We start from the raw sequence: 24,748 nt of genomic DNA on the forward strand, positions 1-24,748 counted from the left end.
AAGCAAATTTATAGTAAACACGTTTATCTCAAATATCTGTAACTGAAAAGGCAGAGTATCTGATAAGTGTAAATATAAAACATAAATTATGGGTTTCCTGTTGAAGAAAAACAATTAGGCAAATAAATATTAACTAATCAATAGGCATGTACTAATTAATTTATAGATTAACAAATATAGGTTATCTAAATATCTAAAAATATATATATTAAGAATAAGAACATAACTTATAATTGTATTAACTTTATGTAACCACGTGGTCTTAAAATATTTGGATCCATTTTAATTTATTTTTAACTAGGAGTGCACTCTTCTATGTGACGTCACTTGATGTAACTGAAATAAGATCCTTGAGTATACATTTTTATTTTTATAGTTAGCAATGAGAATAAGGATTTTTTGGTCATCACAGGAACTTTGCCGGCTTGTTCCTGTGGCGAGCAAATGCATCCTCATAACCTCCAAAATTAAAAGTAAAATATAAAGAAGCATATTTGATATCTCTCATCAATAGAACATTATTTAGTAACACAACTATAAAGAAAAAGTCAGGTTATTTAACTTAGAACTAGTTTAAATTTAGGACTGTAACATAGAAACCTGTGGAATTAAATTTTGTCTGAAAAAGATATCTTTTGTTAGCATTTACAGGTAGGCATTTTTTAAAAATACAGGCTCTGAGCAGCTCTGGTAGAAATCTGAAACACAGCAGTACAGTTAGTGGCTGGATGGCGGGACTAGAAGTCCTGTCTGAGTGACTGTGGAAGAACCAATCGGAAGCCCGCAAAAGTGTGGGAGGTGGGACCAGGAAGCTGCTCTTCTGGCCAGGCACCCCATGGTTACCATGGTGATGCAAACAACATGGAGTCTGCTGCCCGTTTTCGGGGCAAAAGTTTCCCAAGTTTTCCTAGTCGATTGCATTTTGTTTGATTTTGTCTGCATTTTTCCCCGCCTGGCCAAGATCTTACTGCAGTAGCAGCTTGTTCTGTCTCTGCGACCTGCGGTTGCAGCTGTACATCCTGCACTTCCTGGCGTTCCCCTGGGGAGTCTACAGATAGAAAGGGGTTGGTCCGTGGGAGGTGACGAAGCCGCCCACTCCCTGGGGCACCATTCCATTCCTGGATTGCCCCGTACACCTTGGCTTCCCGTTTTGAGGGCAGCGGCCAGAACCTGTCCAGTAATATGAGCTCCATCAATATCCTTACAAGCTCGAATCATGTCATCAACACTCTTTGCTCTGGTAGATTTAATGGCATTTTGGCAATAGGAATTTGCATTTTCAAGAGCCAATTGCTTAATGATTGGCATGGCTTGTTCCAAGTTAGGGAATATTTTTCCTGCTATCTGCATCAATCGGGCAATGAAGTCAGAATAAGGCTCAGAGGGTCCTTGAGCAATTTTTGAAATTTTTGTTTCAGCATTTGAAACAGGTAGAGCCTTCCAAGCCTGAACGGCTGCTGTAGCTATCTGAGCATAGACCCCAGGATCATAATTAACTTGTTGATTTATGATAGCATATTGTCCCGAGCCTGTTAACATTTCAAGGTTACGCCGTGGGAAGCTGGCGTCTTGATTGACTCGGGTTAGCTCGAGACACCTCTCTTGATTTTCACTTTTCCACAACAAAAAATCCCCTCCGGACAACACAGCCCTGCAAAGCTGTTGCCAGTCATTAGGTGTCAGCTGATTGGCAGAGAAAGACTCGAAGAGAGTCAATGTAAAGGGGGCATGGGTTCCGTAATTAGTAACTGCCTCCTTTAGTTGTTTAATATCCTTAAAGGCTAGAGGAACATGCACTCTGGCCAGCTGTCCATTGGCATCCAGGTTTTCAATTACTGGAAAAGTTTGGGCCGTCTTAGGCTGCCACTGAACACCCCCCACCTTCTGAGGTTGTCCTCGTCCCAATCGGGGTTGTAAGGAGGGAGCTCAGCATCGATCAGGGCCATAGGTGCTTTAAATCTTGACTTTTTCAATCGACCCTCCAGTTCCTCTATCTCCCTTTCCAGTTCTTCCTCCTGCCAGCTGTTACCATGGAGCCCAGTTAGTAACTCCCTTATCTTAGAAATGTAGTCAGCACTGTGAAGCCCAGCTCAAGGCCAGAGGCCTTGTTTACATATTTTTGTGGAAAACTAGTAAGGGAGTGTCCAGCGCCTGGAGTGCTGATTTTTTCAGACAGTAGCCAAATAAAACAGAGCAACATGAAAATAGGAAGTTTATCTACATTGAACTTTTGTAGAGATTCTTTTGCTGAAAGTCCTAAAATAAGCCATGGTGAATATTCTGGAGAAGGTCAGTTAAGACTTTTCTGTGGGCCTGGTAGGGAGGGGGAAGATGAGAAGGCAGGGTTGAGAGCAGCTAGGGTGGATCTAAGAATGAAGAAGGAGATGTGAAAGAATAATGGGAAAGGGGTAAGAACTCTGCCATTTGCTCTTCCTGGACCTGATTAAGGGCCTGTTCACATTCAGCAAGCTGCTCCTTAATCTTTACTTTATCAGTTAAAAGAGCATCCTTTACCAATCTCCATAGGGAGAAAGTAGCAATCGGGACTCTATCCGGACCCTGGTCCCTCAACAACTTTTGGATATCCTGCTTTACCAAATCCCAATCACTGTTATTAAGAAAGCCTCCTGTCAGAAACCAAGGACAAGCCTGGGCTATAGCTTCAACGAATTCGGTTGCTGTCTTGGTTTTTATTCCTGTTCCTTGTTTGCTTAACAGTTCTTTAACTTCGTTGGCCAGACGAAGTTTCGCTGTTGAGTTACCCATGGTACGTACCCTGTCTCTTTTAAATTATCTTTATACCAATCCTCCCCCTTCTCCCTTAGAAGGTGAGCCTCGTCCGCTTACCTCTGCTTTCCGGACCTCGGTGAGGACCTCCAGATGCCGCGTCCGGCTGACGGGAACCGAGTCCGGCGAGAGACGTCGAGGTTAAAAAATAAAAAAAAAAAAAAAAATCACAGGACACCAAGGTTCTTCATCCAGGAGGAGGCATGTGTGCCGTTTATTATCCAAGTTTGTTCCCTTATATACTTTCTATAACTGCAGTGGAAATTTAGCCAAAACAGAGGAGGAATAACACCTGCTACTCTTGGGTTACCGTGACCGTCCCTTATCAGAAAGCTCCGAGAAGGCCAAGATGTTCCCAAAAAGGCACATATGTCTGAGGCAGATAAACATGAAACCGCAAGCCTGCATCACAACCCTGTGAGCTGGCCACTTTGACATGCAGAACAAGAAACTCGGGGCTGAGCCCCAGGGGCCAGGGAAGGCCTGCCACCAGCATATGGTCTTGCCCATTAGGTATAAGTAAATTTTTGTTAACATTTTTCATTTGTTAAGTTGAAATTTATTTTTTCTCCTGTGTGAATTGAATTTATTCATATCCTCTCGTTATTTATACTTACATGCTATTTTCTTCTATCTACATAATGTAAAAAAAGATTAAAAAGAAAGCTAACACTAGTTCATTAGACATTGACACCCTCCTTTAGAAACTGAACTCACTTGTAATTTTTAACTTCCTGTACAGAGGAAACCACCTTTTCATCTGCATCTGACAGCCGCTGCTCTTTTTCTAGTCTCTCATATTCTTCTTGGCTTAGTTTCCTAAAATAAAGCCAGTTATCAAATCCAAAGTTTCTCTTTGTGAATATCACTTCCCACAATTCTATAAAATGCTCAGGCACATAAAATAGAAATTCAAACCTGCAATTTCGTAAATCAAACTCTGGCAAATCACTTACATTTTCTAACTTCTCCTCTTAATTCTCTACTTACCAGTAAATAAAATAAATGTGAAAACAATATGTGCCCCAAGGGCAAGTCTCCTGTGTGTAAGATAATAAAAACTCACTTCAATGTGGAAGATCAGGACTTATCAACCTAACATAATTAAACATATTAGGATAAAGCAGGGGATAATTCTTTTCTCGTTTCTGCCATGGGTAGGACACTAAGTATATCTTTGTCATGGGGGAACTCTTCTCAATCCAAGACTGGTACCATAATAAAGATATAGTCAGTCAAAGAAAAAATCTTCTAGAATATGTCTTTTAGCTATGCAATTTACCACAGAACATTTTTCACACTTTAGATATCTATTTCAAAAGAATTGTAATTAAGCAAAAAGACCAATCTGAGTTTTGATAATGTCTGTCAACCAGAAAAAGAAGCCAAACTGACCCACAATCAGAGTATTATCTACTGACAAGTTTTAACTCTGATCATGAAACTCAAGATGTTCATCTACTGAGACAAAGGTAGACACATTTAATGATTTAAAAAATACTATTTTCTGCTATCCTTGTACTACCCTCTTTAGCCATAGTTCCAATTCAAAAGATAATTAACTTGAAACTTAATTTTCCATAAATCAGAAGAACTATAGTAAAAAAGGATTATTGATACCAAATAGAAAAAGGGGATTATATATTCTTATATAGCTTCTCATTTAATTCTTCAGCAAGTATTTTATGAGTGGCTATAATATACTAGTTACCTTGTAAGATGCTAAAGAATAAAAGAGTTCACTGTTTCAGGTATAAATGATGCCTAAAGGAATATAATAATTTTCCCCACTGGCTTAAGAAGGAATATGGAGAAAACTAAATCTTGAAGGACAGAGAGAATTTTGTTTCCAATTATCAAAGAGTTAGTCTGAGGAGCACTAAGAAAAATCAAAATATCTTTATAAGAATATAAAATTGTGTTTGAAGGGATCCAAGCTAAAAAGGCAGTGGAGATATATGGATGTGGCCAAGATCCATTAGAAAAAGGAATCTCAGAATTACAAGTAAGGTTGGCACTTTAAGGTACTTTTCTCCTAGGTTTACCCACATATTGAAGATAACACAAAGATATAATGAGTCTGAACTAAGCCTTCATCCAATTCTTGGGCTTAGAGGAAAAAAAGAAGTGTTTGGGGCTACAAATAAAGGGACCCTTAATAAAAGCCCTAGCCTTTGAGTTTAGATTAGAAAATACTGCACACTTAAGTGATGAACAGGCAAAAAATCCAAAAGGAATAATACTGAAACATTGAAAAGACAAGTCATTTTTGAATTATCTTAATTGCTGACTAAGTTTAAAGTGACAATCTTACTCAAGTAACCTCAACACTTTTCTATAAGAAGATAACTTCATCTTAGTCCTCAAATTTCATCTATAATTATCACAACAATGTTAGCCAATCAAAACTGACCAGGCACTCCATAAGACAAAATTCTGTGAGAAAAAATCCCACAGAAAAGAAAACCACCTAATGGGGTTATCTGCACATGTTTTAAAATCACTGTGCTTTATACAGTCAAAAAAGTAAAGTCAAGATTATGAATTTCAGGGCTGGGAATATAGCTTAGTTGGTAGAGTGCTGCCTTGCATGCACAAGACTCTGAGTTCAAACCCACCACCACAAAAGAGGAAAAAAAAAGATTATGAATTTTGTCAAAGGATTAGAAACTATAAAACCAAGAAAAGGTTGGGTGTGGTGACCTACCTACAGTAGAAGATACTCAAGAGGCAGAGGCAGAATGATGAGATTAAAGATAGCTTGGAAAGCAGTAAGACACTAGTCCCTTATGAGAAAGAGCAAGGAGTCTGGGGAGGTAGCTCAATAGTAGAGCACATGGCTCAATGTCCTGGGTTTGAGCTGTAGTACTGAAATAGGACTGGGGTTGTGGCTCAGTGGTGAAGCACGTGCCCCACATGTGTGGGGCACTGGGATCAGTCCTCAACACCACATAAAATAAATAAAATATTGTGTTGGGCTGGGGATGTGGCTCAAGCGGTAGTGCGCTCGCCTGGCATGCGTGCAGCCCGGGTTCAATCCTCAGTACCACATACAAACAAAGATGTTGTGTCCACCAAAAACTAAAAAATAAATATTAAAATTCTCTCTTTCTCTCTTAAAAAATCCTATAAAAAATAAAATAAAATATTATGTCCCTCTACAACTAAAATAATATTTTAAACCCTGAACTTTTTAAAATCCTAAACTCAATGAATGATTTTAGCAGCAGATTTGGGAAGTAAAATAAATCCTAGCACTTTTAAGATAGGTCAGAAGAAAATATCCAGAAGAAGTAAATCCAGAATGTAGGAGGCATGGGAAATCAAATTCTAATATGCATTATTATAATCAGAAGAGAGAATGAGGTAAAATCAACATTTAGAAAAAGACTCGAAAATTCAAGAAATGTTTAATGGTCCCAAGCAACATAACTGCAAGAGAAAAAGTGGGTGGGGTGGGGAAAACTACACCTAGGCACTTCCCAATACAACTGTTAAAAAAACAGAGAAATGACTACAGGAACTAGGGGAGGGATAAGACCAAACAACAATGATAATGGATTCCTTAAAGAAAAAATTTAAAACAGATGGTAATTAATTGGATATTTTTAAATTGCTAAAACTAAGTAACAGTCAAAATTCAGTAGCCAAAAGAAAGAACCTTTAAAAAATGGAAACTGGTTTTAACTCTAATCATGAAGTTCATGTCAACCTATTACAGATTATAAAGGTAGCAATATTTAGTGGATAAAATACTATTCTCTATTTATCCTTGTACTACTTTGATACACTAATCAAATCTATCATTAAAGGACAATGTTCAAATAGAATGAAAATAATTTCAAATAAGAAACCAACAGTGTAGAATGCAGAACTACAGAAACTTTAAATATGTGTATAAATTGAATGAATGTTTTGTGGAGTTCACAGTATATGAAGTACTAACATACAATGCCACAACAGTTATCTGATTCAGGAGCTACTTAAAGCCCATAAAAAAATAATAAACCTATTAATCTATGTCAGGTTTTTATTAAATCCAGAATATATACCATGGCCTTTAAATTATGAGAAGATGAATAAAATTATAATTATAATTATATAATTATAATTCCATTATAATTTAGGATTACATCAAGCTTATACAGGGGATGAGGAAAATAATTAAAAATATTTAAACTATTAAAAAGATACAAGGGGGGCTGGAGATGTGGCTCAGCGGTAGCGCGCTCGCCTGGCATGCGTGCGGCCCGGGTTCGATCTTCAGCACCACATACCAACAAAGATGTTGTGTCCGCCGAGAACTAAAAAATAAATATTAAAAATTCTCTCTATCTCTCTCCTCTCTCCTCTCTCACTCTCTCTTAAAAAAAAAAAAAAAGATACAAGGAAGAAAAAAAAAAACAGGTCATCAAATAGAAAGCAAATTCTTCATAAACCACAGGCACATATTGACATGGACAGACTTATATTTTAGAAAGTCCACTCAAGCGGCTAGAGAAAATTAATAAGAATATATTATATAAAAGAATATATATATTATATAAAATAATATATATTATATATATTATATATTATATATATTATATATTAATTATATATATTATATAAAAGAATATATATATATATAAATGCTGAAGAGTAAAATCAGGTGCAAATAAATAAAATCTGACACAAAAAAAAACTATTTTTAGAGAATTCAAGTATTTTTGTGGATTAAAAACTTCAAATGAACTTTCAAAAAATAACTAGCTCCACACTGAGAAGATTAATATATAAATATATACTACAAACAAGTACTTCTGTAATCATAACTCCTAAGGTCCTTGCCACAGTTCAATTTTTAGTGTGAACATCTGAGATATTCAAGTCCAAAACTTGTACCATCAATAAGTAAATATTATTCCTTTTTGAAGTTTTTATTCTACTAAAACATGTCATTCCAAATCACTCAGTATTTTTAAAGGTCCAGAGTTAGAGATACAAGTTCAAAACATTAGAATTACATAACTGATCACAATGAAAGGTAATTAAAATAAGTAGTGGGATCATAGAAAGGGTCTAGATCTTTGAGAGGTATTTCCACATCAGTGACTGTTAATACCAGTTTACCACTTCCTGCCTTCATATGAATTTGACAATTGATTACGATGTCCTCACAGCCTTAGTTTATGGTTCCAACTACCTCAGGACTCTTAAGACTGATGATGGAAAGAAAAATGCAACTTATAGGAAACAAAACACAAAGGAAAAAAGACAAATCTCTACTTATTACAACTAGAAGAAATTGTAAATAATCTTAAGAAAAGATAAAATTATCTGTTAGTTTACACAGTGATAACAATAACAAACAATGAAAATCTTACTTTTGTAATGCCATCTCATTTTGCTGGTAGAGTTCATTTAAAATCTCCACTTTCTGCCTAAGAGTTTTGCATTCCTCTTCCAGTCCAACTTTAGAAGACCGTAGTGAATTGCAGTCACTTTCTAATTTCTTTATTTGGTCTGTAAAGGATAAAACAGCTTATCTCTATATGTGTACAAGGACTTAAGAACTTGTTTGAGGGAGTAGTGCCAAGAAAAGTAAGAAGCATGAAAGCAAGAAGCTTTATCTTTCCAATAAAATTTTAAGTCTTTCCAACATGGCAATTTCTTCTCAAGAAGAACCCACCTTCTAGATTACATTTTGTGGACTTCGAGGCTCTTAGCTCAAGTTGTGAAAGTTTTAGATCCTCTTCAACTACTGATATTGTAGTTTGTGTCTAAAAATTGCAGAAAAGAGAGGTATTCTTAAAAGTGAGGCACAGGAAGAATTCACAGGCACTATGGGACTCTTACAAAGAACTATACCCGAGAGACATCCATCATCTGCTTAATTTGATCTTTGATCTTCTCGTTCCGATCACCTAAAAAACAAAAGACTTTAGCTTTTTCTTTCCTTACTTTTAACTCTATATTCTCCTAACTTCCCCAAACTAAAGAATGATCGTGTTCAAACACCGGAAGAAAAAAAAATCAATTAAATAATTAAACTGATTAGACTAATGACTTTTAAGAGAATTGCAAGCTTAGATTTAAAAAAAGAGAGAGAGAGGTGAATTTCAGGTTGGGGTTGTGGCTCAGTGGTAGAGTGCTCACCTAGCATGTGTGAGGCACTGAGTTTGATCTTCAGCATAAAAATAAATAGAAGTACTAGAAACCAAAAAAAGGTGAATTTCTAGTTTGCACAACTAAAATGTTATCTCTGCTATTCTTGTAAGATAAAAGCTTTTCTTCTCTCTCAGATCTATCTTCACCTGGGCAAGTAAGTGTCTTATTTAGAAAGATTCAATCCTATATTTTCTCCCTGAATCTACTACCAGGTGTGGTTTGAAATACTTGCTATGTAAGCAATATCCAACTTGGGAGAAAACATCTGGAAATATTTTCCTCATCAGTAAACACTGTTACACTCCCTCTCTAGCTTTCTGATAGTCTCTAGCCTCTGTTCTCACAGCCTTAGTTTATGGTTCCAACTGCCTCTGGACTCTTAAGACTGACTGTGGACCTTAAAACCACAGAGCCATAGAGATGATGAGTATCAAAATCAAGTATCATCTGCATAAGTTAAGAAATAAATTTCTCTTACTGTACAATGTTCAATACTTAGAGGTATAGGATGTGACTATTGTAGCTGCAGTGTACTTACTAGTTTTCAATGGGATAGAAAAAGTCAGTGTTCTTCACATGCCTATTGCTACATTACACCGCAGCAACCCACCTCTGCCAATGCAACAGACATATCTATAGATCCAGTGATATGTGTCTACAACCCTGAAGCTTAAGAAGAAATTCATCCAGCTGAAAAGTGGCATCTGTATACTTAAAGACAGGAAAGCAAAAAAGGATTCAACCTCCCTGAGACTGATCTTACCTGCTCTCTCTCCATTGGTTAATTCATCTGACTCATCTTCTCTATTTTGATCCTCAGATTTAGATTCACATTGTAACCGATTCAACAGTGTGATATAATTAGTCAAAGCCTAGAAAAGAAGCAAAAGGTTGGAAGACTTTCGATTTTAATTCAGAAGATTTCAGGAGAATTCATGAGATGAAACATGTATTTGGAGTATAAACTTACTTTATTAGTATTATCTTCGTAACTAAGAGCTACTTGTAAATCTTTCTGGGACTTCTCAAATGATTTGATTTGTTCACTGAGCTCAGCATGTGATGTACTCCAGTCTTTGACTTCCTGCTGCAACTGAAAAGTCAAAACACATGAATTCCTATGGGTTAGGTAGGGGTTTCTGCACTGGATACATTAGGACTACAAGACTTAGACAAAGAAATAGAGAGCCATACTCCTCGGTGGCCTGCCTCAAACGAGGGGGTTGAGACCTTGGTTAAGGAAGAGGGCAGAGTGGCCCCAACTCTCACAGCTGCAGTAAGAACATCAGAGCTATCAGGAAGTTGACCCTGTTTTATTGCATTCCCCAGAAAATTGCTGTCAATTCAAATAATTTACCTCCAGCAGGAATGGCTGGGCACATATTACTGTCTCCTAAATTTAGATTCCTTATCATGTAATCTTCCCTTGGCCGGTGAATCAGTAACTACTCAAAACAGGATCATAAAATACTTAATTTTCTGTTTTAAAAAGTTTCTTTGAGGCTATGCAAGTTAATAACTGATTGATATTTGATAAGAAAAGCAATAATCCAAAAATCCAAAACAGATGGAGAACATATATATGCACTCAATTTGGGGAGCATTGTTTAAACTTTGCATATCTAGAAAAGGTCCTACATGAATATTCCTTACCTCAGAAACAGATCCAAGAAAGATTCACTTCTCTAGTTTACATTATGTATGACATCAAATTTTCTTTACCTGCTCTTTCTCCTTCTTAAGCATGGTATTTTCTTTCTGAAGCTGACAGCATTCCAACTTCACCTTCTCTTCACGAAGCTTAGTTTCATTGAGGATAATTTGAAGCTAATGCAAAACACTACAGTTAGTGAATTAGTTCCAAAGAAAAAACAAAGTTATACTTTCCCAAACCAGACATCATATAGTTCTTATTTTTTGCACATTTTAGCACACCTCAAATTTTTGGTTCGCAACAAAACTAAGATGTAGTATTAATATCCGTTAGCAAGAGTTGGCAGCTTTACCTCTGAAAGCTCAGAAGTATTCACTGAAATGACATCTTTAAGCTTCTCCATAGATTTCTTATTTTCCATTATCTGCCAGGTAAAAACAGAACACAAAATATGCATTAGGATTTCAGTAGAAATACTGATACATATGTGTGTGTGTGTGTGTGTGTGTGTGTGTGTGTGTACACACACATATATATATATATACTAAAAAAGATAAACACAACAAAATATTTGTCAAGCCATCCCATTACATTTCAGGTAAATGCAGGGGATCCAGCTTGGACTAAGCAAAAAAATCAAGAAATGAAAGAGATGAGGGAAAATGAAGTCATAAATATTTCATGGCATCCACAACATTACTGTTTATGAGATAACCAGAAAAAAAGGACAAAGTATAGAAAACCATAATGCAATAAGTAAATAAAATGTTTTAAAGCATAGAAAATTAACTAATTAATTACTGTTTCAAGTAAACCAGTTCAAATTAGTAATTTTTTTCGAGTGATAGAGAAAAAAATTTCCCAAGATCATTTTTAAAATTTTCTTATCTGAAGTAAAAAATGATAAAATTTAAGGAAGAATAGACTAATCTCACATACAGAAGAATTCCAAAAAAATTATAAAGATACTCGCTCCTTAAGGAAGTGGACATAACTCTGCAATCTTTGTTTGCAATGCCTGGGATTGAATCCTGGGCCTCATGCATGCTAGGCAAGTGCTCTACCATGAGCTGCATCCTGAGCTTGTAACTTTTCATACTTTGCATGGTAACTTCCAAAGAATGCAATATGACAAGGATTGGAAAGAATTTTTACAGTGGAGAAATCTGATAAATACTACCTCAGCTAGGTGATCAAGCTTACTTGGGGGTAGGATATTTCAGAACACACTCTACTATCTTTTGCAACTTTTATGTAATTACAGAAACTTATAGAAATTGAAAATGAAATATGTAAGTAAAATTTTTTTAAGTGCAGAAAATTCATTAATTCATTACACTTTCAAGTAAAAAGTAAACAAATACTATTCAACTGGACAATAGTTTTTTAGTTGTTCTGCATGTTTCCAAGGGCAGAGCAAAGCAATATGAAAATTATCCAAGGTTGAGAATAAAAATATTTCCTAGGCCCATAAAAATAATTTGTTGTATCAGTACTTAAAAGTTCCACAAAATGGGCAGAAGTGTGTTCAACTTCCTTGACTCCTAATCTTACTTTAGTTAACAGCTGGACTAAGTTCAACTTAACCAATTTTACAAAATATTTCAAAAGCCAAATTGCAGTAACACTTAGCAGCAAAACTCATACCAAGTCCTGATTCTTAGCATTCTGTTCTCTCTCAGATTCTAACATAACATGAAGACTTTTAGCTCTCTCATCCAGAAGTTCATTAGCTTTTTCAAGAAGCTTCATTTCATCCTGGAAAAAAAAGGTGTCAAGATCACTCACTCATTACATTTACTTTTGAGTTTAGAATGTAATTCCCCCCAAAGAAGGGATTTTTACCTTATATTTAGTTACTTCATCAGAAAGAATCATATTTTGTTTCATGGTCTCTTGGACCTGCTGTTTCTTTGATTCCTTCATCTATGTAAATAAAGCATTCAGAATTAAGATACACAAATTATATACAAGTTACTTCCAGACAAGTGACCCTTTCCAGAAGAAAGCAGTACTTAATACATATGACTGCTTAGAATTTGGATGATTTGTAGGAAATAATGAAACAAAAATTTTAAAATACGATTTTAAATTAAAACAGGTAGAAATGATTCAAGCTAGAACCAAGGGAGAAAGAAAAAGAATAATTATACCTTCTGTTCATAATTTGACAATTTCTGCATTAGTTCCTCATTTTCTTTCATGAAATTGTTCACCTTTTTGGAAATTTGCTGTTCATTGACTAAAAGGGGGAAATACACAAGATTATTACAATCACTAAATGAAATTCAATTGCTCAATCTACTAAAAGCAAAGACATGTTATATGGTACTATGAGGAAATACTTCTTAGCATAACTATCATGCTTTTAAAAAGCAATCTATGCTTATTAGCAATAAGAGTATAAAAATTATTAAAATTTAAGAAAAATATAAGAACAATGATATTTTGCTGGGTGCAGTGGTGCACACCTGTAATCCCAGTGGCTCAGGAGGCTGGGCTAGAAGGATCCCAAGTTCAAAGCCAGCCTCAGCAAGAGCGAGACACTAAGCAACTAAGTGAGACTTGGTCTCTAAATATAGGGGGTTGGGGATGTGGCTCAGTAGAGTGCCCCAGAGTTCAATCACAGGTACCCCTCCCATCCAAAATGATATTTCAATTTAAGCTTATTTCACAGATGGGAAATACAGTAAAGTGTTGTAGCTTGATATTCCTCCCTTCTCAAAACACTTTCTTTTCAGAAAATGGAATCATTTCATTCTTTGCAAAGAAAAACAGAAATGAAAACATACTGATTCACATTACCATTCTTTAAATTATCTACTCAATTACTTAATGCATGATTAAATAATTAGCATAGAAATACTCTTCAAATGTAATACATCTGCATTACATCAATATTCAAAGTTAATCTGCCCCAAATTAAAACTTATCATCATCTCCCTATCCACAATTTGTTCCTCCTCTTTATCTCCTATCTCAGAGTTGGAACCATCATCATCTACTCTATTATCCATGCTAGCAACCTAGGAATAGTAAAATTTTCAGGAGGTAAAAAAGATAATAGACATTAAAAGTCACTGTATCTATTTCTAACATACATAAAACACACATCAAACACCAATACAAAGGGTTATTGCAAGTTTAAGAAACCTAAAAATTTACCTTGATATACTCTATCTTTTACCTAGGAGAGAGAAAAAAGATTAAATTTGATGTCAAACATATGCTCAATAGAAACAGCATTCCTAAAACAACAGTCAGAATCATAACCAAGTGAGAATTTAATAACATTCTGGTTCAGGATAATAATTTATAGGATTAAAAATAAGTAAAGGTTAACAAGCCTTTTAAATTTAATTGGTAGTGAGATTTCATAAATAGCCTCTGACATAAAAACACTAAGATATGTACCTTATTTCACAGTAAAGATGTGTGTGTGTATATGTGTGTGTGTGTGTGTGTGTGTGTGTGTCTTCAAAATCATTTACTTGACAATTCTAAATAACCAGGATAAAGTCTAGAAACAATGACTATTCAAAAGGAATCTGAGGAAACAATATTAAAGGCATAATCTTTGTACTAAGATATGCCACTTTCACTCACCAGAAAACATCTTAGAACTCCAATTTAAATTTGGCTATTGGCTGAATTTAGAAACTAAGAGGCTACATCATCTTATTTCTGCAAACCACTAAATATATAGCAAGAAATCTGAAAGGGAAGACTGCTAGAAGAAAATGCACAAGCAACAAGAGAAATGACAATTAACATATTCTGGAAAGGACAAAAACAATCATTTCCAAAAGACAGCAATAAACTGCCTGATAATAAAACCTAAGCAGAATTTTTTTTAAAACATCACTAAATTTCTTTGTAACTTAGCATATTACTTGTCCTTTCAAACTTATGTTATTAATGGTGATGGGATACTCAGATGTGTCCATGGATCATCCATGGGATCTTCGTAATAGGAAATTGCATTCAGAAAACTCCAACACAGAAATAAATGAACATTTCTTTAATGTCATAGCCTTGCTAACCTTTTACTCAAAATGGCAACAGAGGAAAATGGGAAGTAGCATAAAAGCAGTCATCTAAGGTAGGGACTAAAGTTCCAAAGTCAAATGCTGAAACTGAGGAGCAACAAGTTAGGAACCAGATCCCACATAACCTAGTGAAAAGAGAAACAGGTACCACAGTTCTTGAAATGAAAGAAACAAGAGGGAGAAATATAAAATGGTTTCATGTTTTTCCCTTCTCTTTATCCTTCTATTTCCTTTTTCCTTTTAGCTGAGACAAAGTTCAATGAGATTAGAAAATTCCTCACAGGAATCCAGGCAAACGATTCTTCTATTTAAGAAGGGAATACTTTTTAAGAGATTTTACTCTCAATTGTACAAGGAGAGGAAACTTATCTTAACAATGATATGTCTGAAATAATTAAGAAATCAGAAAAAGAACACTCAGATTTGAAAAGATTTGTATCCAATGCTTTTAGCCTCTTTAAATGTTAGGATTTTCATATGCAAAGTCCATTTACCTAAAATAATTTTCTTCCAATTATGTTAAATAACTATGAAACAGAATAACCTACAGTACAAACATAAGTATGTATAAGCCTACACACACACACATACACACACACACACACACACTTATACATATATGTACACACATACACAGACATAGACTAATTCTGCTCAGGAAAAAAAAAACTTAATGAACAAAACATTTAATGGATTTTTGGACAACACATAATCTATACTTCCAAATAAAAAGGTATTTTCTGAACATATGATCAAATCATAAAATCTGGGAAAATTTATATAAAAGACTGGAAAAATTATCTCATCTCCTTTTTCTCATTTTACTGTATTTCTTTGCAGCATTTCCCCCTGTTTATATGTGTTTATATTAACATACAGTTCATCAACATTTAAATCTTAGTTTCTGCTTTTTTCCCCACTTCACATTTAATTGTGAGCATTTTCTGTACCTCAAAGCTTTGAAATAAATAAATCTGCCTACTATTCCATTAATCAAACATACAATAACCCCTAAATAAATTATGTTGTGCTAAGTCTTCAATCTAATACACTGTTCCATTGAAAAACATTACCAAAATCTTCAAAGCATAGTTATTTCTTTAAGATAGACTACTAGACATATATGCTACATAAAAGGATATTTATCTAACCTATCCCATCTTTTATCCCACTTTTAAGACTTCTGATACATATGAAACTACTGGTTAGGATGGCTGTAAGAATTACCAGTTCTACCAACTGCACCCACACTAAATTATTTTATAAGGTTAGTTTGACTTAAACCACTAATTTGTGTTTTAGCAACTGAAAAAGAAAAAAAAAGGGGGGGCAGTGACTATATAAAATAATCCTTGTGCTTATGTGCTAAGGTATAAGTAAGTCAATTTACTCACAACAAGAACAGTTCTCCAAAAGAAAATGAGAAAGGATACAATCCCAAAGAAAACAGTGAAAACTACAGGCTTCCATGGTAGTCCATAAAAATCAGGCCCAGGTTGAGTATCATCAGGCAATGTAGTAAACAGCTGAAACAGACAAATTAGAAAAAATGGGAAACCTTAAATTTATAACAAAACAGTCACAAAGAATCATGGCAATTCTAAACCAACCTCCTCATCAGAAAACCACCTCCTCAATATTTTCCAATAGCTTCTTCAAGAGAGAGGATACTGGCAGTCTCATACTTTTTGTTCTCTTGCAGTGTTTTCAAGTATAATGAATCTAAATACTTTTAAAAAAATATTTATTTATGTATCTTTAGTTTTAGGGTGGACACATTGTTTTGTTTTTATATGGTGCTGAGGATCGAACCCAGTGCCTCATGTATGCTAGGCAAGCACTCTACCACTGAACCACAACCCCAGCCCGAATCTAAATACTTTAAATTGAGCATACATTTCCAGTTTGTAACAGGCCCTATATCATCACATTGTTTAACACCTGGCTAGAATCCCTCTGGATCATTCTTTTCTCTGATAACCTGGTTTTTAGAATTTAAAAAATTCATTTAAGACAAAAACTTAAATATATGAAAGAACTAATTAATTTTATGGCAACAAATAAAAACAATGATGATGTATGTATAAGATTTTATATCTTACTTCCATTCCACTCTTATATAAACAGATAAGTGACATGTAATTTCAGACAACTCTTGAAAACTGGCTTAGATAAACTTCTCTGAATTTAACATCCTTCTATAAAATTCAAAGCCTAATTTTAAATGGTTGCTCAAAGGCAGTGTAGTAAACACCTGCCTACTCTTCCCTGTTTTCACCGCCCTCTACAGGTAATACCAGATAACTGTCATCTGGGCCCAATTCCCCAGCAGTCTCTGTAGGGAAAAGACCTGTAGTAACGTTAGCTGTTTGGATTGTTGGCTGCATTTCGGAACATACCATGAGGTTGTCACCTCTATTCCGTCAAAAAAAAAAAAAAAGTGCAAGTGGGGAAAGCTCAAGTCCACTCTCACCGGCCTCGCTTAACAATACAGTCACATCCTGCCTGCCTTGGGCCTGACACACTCCATTTCTCCGTCGCCATGACAGTCAGTGCACCCACTCTGCCAGAACTCAGCCACCCGCCTGCCAGAGCTGGGGTCCCTCCCTGGGAATGGGACCGTCACCTCCAGTAGCTTGGCTATGAGGGCTGCGTAGAGCATCGACAGGGGTCCCAGGAGCTCCGGGTCCCCCGGGGAAGCACAGTGGCAGGTACTGTGAGTCCATGGTGTAGGGACAGGTGAGCAGAAGTGATGCTTCCCTGCAGAACAGCACAGGACCCTGTCTTTCACTGTTTCCTACTTTGGGAGGACCCAGCGCAGGGGGCGGGTACTGGGAGTGAACTTTGCCTTCCTCCACCGCAGGCGCTTTTTGCCCAAAGCATGTAAAACGCGTCATCAGAGGAAGCCACTGGGTGGACTGCAGTGAGCAGATGGAGGATGCCGAAGGGCAGGGCTGGGAGCGGAAAGAACCAACTGCAGAGCCCAGCGGGGGACAGCTCAAGGAGAGCCAAGCGGAAGAGTCCAAATGAAAGGACTCCAGAAGGAAAGACGCTTACCTGTCCCTGGATTACTGCTGTACATAGGTGTAATCTTAATATAATCTTCTATTTGTTCCTTCTGTTCTTTTTCTTTTCTTTCTTTCTGTCTTCTTTTGCAGAAATACCACTATCGGTATTTTTAGTGATTCCTCTATTGGCTTATTATTCCTCTATTGGCTATAACTCTGTTTTCTAATCTTAGTGCTTCAGAGTTTAGAATATACATCTTTAATTTGTCACAATCTACCTTCAGATGATACTATATTACTTCACATATTCAATAAGAACGTTACAATAGTTACTACCCTTCTGAGATTTATACTGTTGTCATGTATTTTACTTTACATGTTTTCTAAGTCCCATACTACACTGATATTTGTCTTTAAACAGTCAATGACTTTTTAAAATGTTCAAATAAGAAAAATTATTTTAAACATTTATGCACACAGTAACCATTTTCTTTACTCCTTTATTCCATTATTTCCATCTGCTGTCTTGGTGCAAGTGTAGGGTGAATTCTTTCAGCTTGTATGTAAGTACAAGTCTTCATTTTAGAAAGATATTTCACTGGGCACGATATTATCGGCCAACATTATTGCTCTTCAAATATATTAAAGGTATCACTCCACTATATTCTGTGTTTCATTCGGGGTACTTCTCTTGCTATGTCTTCAAGTTCACTAACAATTTCATTGCAATGCTTATTCTGGCATTAATCCCATCCACTGTATTTATCATATATTTTCAACTCTAGAAGTCTGATTTTCTTAAAATATATCTTCTATATCTCTTTTTACCTTTTTAACACACGAAATATAATAGTGATAACTTTAAAAAAATGCCATTACCTCATTCTAACATCTCCGCCAGTTCTCAGTTGGCTTTGATTGGATGATTCTTCTCCTCATCATTGTGGATTGTATTTTTCTTGCTTCTTTGCATGCCTGGTAAGCTTTGATTCGATGCCATACATTACGAATTACTGTTCTTAATATTTTGTATACAGTTAAATTACTGGAAACAATTTGAGTCTCTTGGGTCTGAATATTTGTTAGGTATGACATAAATTGTAATAGTCAGTCCGAGGTAACACCCTTCTGATTATTCTATCCAACTTCCTTAGATAGTTTTTTCCAGGTGCTATTCTGGTCCCTGTGTTAGGACCTATTCCTTCTAATCACTTAAGATTGTTTCTCTGACTTGCTAAGCAGTTTCATCACACTTATGTGCTGATCAATACTCTGCTGAACACTCAGGGAGCCTTTCACAAATTTCCAGAATTGTCTCTCAATGTAGAAACCTTCTTTTGTTACTCCACCCTGTGAATTCTAGTCACTTTGGTTTTCCTGGAATCTCAGCACCATCTCTCAATTCATGGTATCCTCTGGTTCTGCCCGACTTCCCCTTCTTTGTCATGGCTTGGGAATCTCTTAACATAGTAAAAGCTGGGACAACTATAGAGCTCATAGCATTTGTTCCTTATGTTTCCAGAACCATTCTTTGTTGCTTGATCTTCAATGTTGCTTGATCTTCAAATTTTATGTTTGTGGGTTTTTTTTCATATTTATTTTAGTTGTTTCAGTTGGGAAGGTGAAGCCAGTACCTATATAAACCTATCATAGCTAGATGTAAAAATCATTTGCTTTTCTTTTTCTTTTTATGGTGCTGGGGATTGAACACATGGCCTTTTATATGGTAGGCAAGTGCTCTACCACTGAGTTACATATCCCTTTTCTCATTTGCTTATTTTTTTTAATAGCAGAATACATAATGAAATAAATTTTAAAGTTAACTATAAAAGAGAGTAACATCAGGATAGACAGAACTGGGACAAAAGCTAGAGTTCTTTCAAAATCAGGCAGGAGAATCACAAGTTCAAAGCTAGCCTCAGCAACTTAGCAAGTCCCTATGCAACTTAGTGAGAACTATCTCTAAATAAATATAAAAAGGCAAGGTATGTGGCTCAGTGGATAGGAGCCCTGGGTTCAATCACCAGTACAAAAAAACAGAAACAACTTATTTTTACAAATTAACTTTGGCTCTTCTAAATATTTAAATAATTGTAAAATAAATTAAAAAATCTTAAAAAGTAATACCTAAATATTGAAAGCAAAAATGAAACAACCTGTGATATCAACTTGGTGACAAACCACAGAAATGAGTTGTTTCAAACACACCTTAGTGGGATATAGCTTAAAGACAAGAGAATTTCATTTCATTTCAGGAATACATTTCTGAAAGTATTTTAAATAATATAAATATAGTCGTATGTTGCTTAATGATGGGAATAAATTCTGAAAAACACATCGTAGGCAATTTCAGTGTGCAAACATCATTGAGTATACTTATACAAACCTAGAAAATATAGCCATTTCCACACTTAGGTATTCATATATGGTATATTATTGCTTTGAGGATAAAAACCTATAAGATATTATTATACTGAATACTGTAGACAATTGTAACATTGTAAATGTTTATATATCTAAACATATCAAACACAGAAAAGATATTAAAAATACTAGGTGACAAGAATTTTTTAGCTCCATTATTATGCACTAATGACCAAAATGTCATTAAGTGGCACAATACTGTAAACAATTATATTGATGTCATTGAAAACTGGAACTCCAACATCAGAGAAAGAAAACACAAATCTAAGATAGATGAAGTGAAGTAAAATCTCTAGCATCCTGAATTTTCATGGGAATTATCTAAATGACATGATAAAAACCCCCACATATTTCTGAGCTTTGTTCACTAAAAAGGCCTACAAATGACAGTCAATTTGAGCAATAAGCAATCCTAGTACTTGGAATGTAGCCTCTAAATATGACTTCTTATTGAAAGGAACCAAAGTTATTTTAGAGAAGTAGTTCCTTCAAGGTCTGGACAGGAAATGTTTAAGATGAACGTGGAACATCTCATACTTCAAAAGCAAGGGAAATAGGTAACAATGACCACTAGGTGGTGGCAAAGGGTCCCAGGAGCCAAGATAAAGAGGCTTCTACAAGGCAAAAGGGGGGGGGAATGGAGCATCAGGTAAGAACAATTACTATTCCTAATTGGATTAAACACACCAAATATTTTTAAATGCATGATAATCATATTGACAAATAAAAGTTAAAAAGATTTCAAGCCCCTTTGTGTATCATTTGATAATGCTAGAAGAATACCTTACTATTCTGAATTGAACCTAAACCTGACTACCAATTTGCAAGAAATATAAAGCAACAGACAGAGGCTGAGGTTGTTAGCTCAGCACTTGCCTAGAATGCATGGAGCCCGAGGTTCAATCCCCAGCACCACCAAAAAAAAAAAAAAGCAATAGAGAAAACAGGTTAAATTGTTGTACCAGGGGATGTCATTTATTCACCAAAACTATAATATATCCTAGAAGTCCCACAAACATATTTTTTCAATTATTGCAAAAAGTTACATATATATATATTTGGTACCAGGGATTGAACTCAGGAGCACTTGATCACTGAGCCACATCCCTAGTCTCAACCCCATTGTGTATTTTATTTAGAGACAGGGTCTCACTGAGTTACTTAGCACCTCACTTTTGGCTTTGAACTCGTGATCCTCCTGTCTCAGCCTCCCGAGCCGTTAGGATTAAGGCATGTGCCACCATGCCCAGTCAAAATATATTTTTAAAGAGCTATTTTTCAGATAGAAAGCCACAAGGGACATGCAACTGTCACCCCTAAGAGCAGGAGAACAAATAGGTGAGCATTCTACCTGGAGGCACCCTCTAGACCTCAGTTTGGGAAGGAGAACCCAAATGGGGCATAACAGTCTCACTGTGCAGAGAGAGACCAGAGTTCCAGGAGATTAAGCAGCCAAAAATATGTAGAGAAAACTACCAGAAAGATGGGAGCCACAAGAAAAAGAGTTCCAGAAATCTGCATGGAGGTGGTCTTCAGTTTGGGGCTACATTCTAAGCAGTACCTGTGAGGGCCAAGAACAACTATAAGCTAACCAATCCCACAGTTGGCACTGAGCTGAGAGAAGTCTGGATTCCAGCTAGCCAGAGAGAGTTGACATACAAAAACAGTATGGTCAACAAGCTCATGAAGAAGTATTTGATCCAGGCATCATGGCACATGTCTGTAATCCCAGCAACTCAGAAGGTTGAGGCAGGGGCTGGGGATGTGGCTCAAGCGGTAGCGCGCTCGCCTGGCATGCGTGCGGCCCGGGTTCGATCCTCAGCACCACATACCAAAGATGTTGTGTCCGCCGAGAACTAAAAAATAAATATTAAAAATTCTCTCTCTCTCCTCTCTCACTCTCTCTTTAAAACAAAAAAAAAAAAAAAAAAAGAAGGTTGAGGCAGGAGGATCCCAAGTTTGAGGCTGGCAACTTATCAAGGACCTAAGCAAGTTAGTGAGACCCTATCTCAAAAGAAAAAAAAGTTCACTCAGTATCATTAATTATCAGGAAATAAACTCACAAAGACATACCCACTAGAATGGCCCAAGTGCTAGTGAAGATGAAGTCAAGTGGAAGTCTCCTAAATTGCTGGTGGAAGTATAAAATGATTGTAGTCATTTTTAGCATGGCTTGACAGTATCACACAAGATAAAAACATACATTAAACGTAGGAGGCAATTGCACTCCTAGATATGAGTCCACTTATAGTGGCATATATATGAAATAGTACTGTAGGAAAAATGAATCTATAGTTTAAAAAAAAAACTTATCAGTGGTTGCCTGAAACAGGTGGTGAAGGAACTCACTGGGAAGGATCCCAAGGAAACCCCTTTTCTAGTGAAAAAACTGTTCTATATCTTGATTATGGTAGTTTTTATATGGGTATCTACATTTGTTAAAACTCAGAGTGTGCTTGCTTTGGCAGCACATATTCTAAAATTGGAACAATACAGAAAAAATTAGCATGGTCCCTGAGCAAGGATGACACCCACATTTGTGAAGCATTCCATAGTTTTGTGGAACCAACCCTTCAACAGATGAATGGATAAAGAAACTGTGGTACATATATGAAATGGAATATTACTTATAGCATTAAAAGAGAAAAAATTATGGCATCTGTGGGTGAATGGGAATATCAGGTTAAGGAAAGTAAGCCAATCCCAAAAACCAAAAGCTGTATGTTCTCTCTGAAAGTGGATGCTGAACCATAATGGGGGTGAGGTGGGTGGCAAGGGGCATGGAAGAATGGAGGAACTTTGTCTGGGCAGAGGGGAGGTAGGACAGGTGAGGGGGCATAGGGATAGGAAAGATGGTAGAATGAGATGAACCTGATTACCCGAGGTACATGTAGGACTACACATGTGTTGTGTACAACTAGGAAAAGTTTTGTTCCATTTATATTCAATGAATTGAAATGCATTCTGTTGTCATGTATAACCAATTAGAACAAATTAAAAAAAAAACCTCACTGATATTGGCTATCAAGGAATTACTGTTAAGTTGGGTGATGGCCCGTGGGTTCATTATACTATTCTCTATGCTTTTCTTTAAAGCTTTTCTAATTAAATTTATTCTTTAACTAGTACATAGAAACAAACACTACAATTATTGAAGTAGGTAACATGACATTTTGATGCATGTATACACTATGTAACGTTTAAATCAGGTTAAATATATATCTACCTCCTCAAACATCATTTCTCTATGGTAAAACTTTCACAATCTTTTCTTCTAGTATTCTGAAATGGACAGTATGTTATGGTTACCTATAGTCCCCTACTATAGTCCCCTGCTCTTATTTGAAAGTTTCCATGATAAAAATACTAAAAATAATTTTTAAATTAAGATATAACTTCAAATATTTAAAGAATTTCTATGTAGAAAAGAATTCAATTTTATAGAGAAAATCATGTGAAGGAAAATTTGGAGTCAATACAAGGATGAACTAGACAACAGAAGAACATATAGCCTTGTAAGAGAGTGACTCATGCTAGGAAATACTGGTGTACAGGCCTCATAACTACTCGTCAGGGCCACAGTAAAGAAAATTACAGCAATGAATGAGAAACTAGACTAGCAGACTTCCAAGGTTTCTTCTAACACTAAGATTCTACTAAGATTCCATTGATCAATGAATCTGATTGGTGCACATCTCCCAAACACATCAGAGCCTATTACTCTCCAGTCCTATCAGATATCATACTACTTGTTTAAGATTTTACATTGACTTGTTCATAATTTTTGCATATATTTGTTAAGTCCTTTTCTTAAGGCTTTCAAAAATCACAATCGTGCCTTACACCTGTTAGACTCTTTTAGTCCTCGCACAATGTCCTGTACATACTGGGCCATCAAAATGCCTTTTTGAAATCTCCTTTCAAATCAGTCTCCTAACATTGTGCCTCTTCTTTACCACTCACATCTATGTCTTACCTATCACCGTACAATCACTGACCATACCTGCACCACATTTGTGTCCCCCGACCTAGAACTAGAGGAGGGCTCTGTGCATACCTAAAAATATGAATAAAGTAATCCTTCCCATATCGTGAGGCTGTTAACTTTCCAAGTGATGCTGATTCATTCTGATAATCAAATTATGACTGTGGAAGACTGCTTTAATCACTGGAAATATCACTATTCTAACTGCCTGGCTTCTATATACCTCTTACTCAGGTGGCTGCCACCATCATGAACAAACATGGAGCCAACTGAAAAATGATTTGTTTCTCCCCACCACATCTTTTCCACCCTGGTGGTCTTTCCTCCCCAGGTATATTCATTGTCTTTATACCACCTTCTGACTGCCTACATGAGAATTAGGGGGTACGTGGGGGTAAAACCCTTCAAAATGCCAGACACCTCACCAGACACTTTACCTTGTCAAATCATTAAATTCTTATGATTGGAGTAAGCATTATCTACATTTTTCAGATGAGGAAAACTTTTTTCAAAAGTTTAGTTATTTGCCCAAACTTCTAAATGATAACCTTGGGATTTGAAACCAGATCTACCTGGCTACAAAATTTATACATTTTACAAGGAAAACAACATCATCATCTTTCTTACTCAAGCCTTGAAATAACACAATCTACAGGAAACAACTTCAGTTTAGGAGGATTACTGTCACAAT

The 24,748-nt window shown here is 35.9% G+C and overlaps 1 protein-coding gene and 1 non-coding gene across 3 annotated transcripts in view; one reads left to right on the plus strand and one right to left on the minus strand.

Annotated features, from left to right (window-relative positions):
- LOC144252126 (transport and Golgi organization protein 1 homolog) overlaps window positions 1–24,748 on the minus strand; it is a 36,854-nt gene that overhangs the window by 11,142 nt on the left and 964 nt on the right. For both annotated transcript variants that reach the window (XM_077794663.1, XM_077794664.1), the window contains exons 2-14: window positions 16,035–16,166; window positions 13,757–13,778; window positions 12,745–12,833; window positions 12,437–12,517; window positions 12,239–12,349; window positions 10,944–11,015; window positions 10,660–10,764; window positions 9,908–10,030; window positions 9,701–9,809; window positions 8,638–8,693; window positions 8,459–8,549; window positions 8,154–8,292; window positions 3,505–3,606 (exon numbers count right to left, since the gene is read on the minus strand). In XM_077794663.1, the coding sequence (XP_077650789.1) occupies window positions 3,505–3,606; window positions 8,154–8,292; window positions 8,459–8,549; window positions 8,638–8,693; window positions 9,701–9,809; window positions 9,908–10,030; window positions 10,660–10,764; window positions 10,944–11,015; window positions 12,239–12,349; window positions 12,437–12,517; window positions 12,745–12,833; window positions 13,757–13,778; window positions 16,035–16,166 (1,232 nt within the window). The remainder of the gene's footprint in view (window positions 1–3,504; window positions 3,607–8,153; window positions 8,293–8,458; window positions 8,550–8,637; window positions 8,694–9,700; window positions 9,810–9,907; window positions 10,031–10,659; window positions 10,765–10,943; window positions 11,016–12,238; window positions 12,350–12,436; window positions 12,518–12,744; window positions 12,834–13,756; window positions 13,779–16,034; window positions 16,167–24,748) is intronic.
- Window positions 22,525–22,631, plus strand: LOC144252219 (U6 spliceosomal RNA). The gene has a single exon (XR_013342932.1). It is a non-coding gene; the product is annotated as a U6 spliceosomal RNA (small nuclear RNA).

Source organism: Urocitellus parryii, unplaced genomic scaffold (genome assembly GCF_045843805.1).
Source record: "Urocitellus parryii isolate mUroPar1 unplaced genomic scaffold, mUroPar1.hap1 Scaffold_37, whole genome shotgun sequence".
NCBI classification, from domain to species: Eukaryota; Metazoa; Chordata; class Mammalia; order Rodentia; family Sciuridae; genus Urocitellus; species Urocitellus parryii.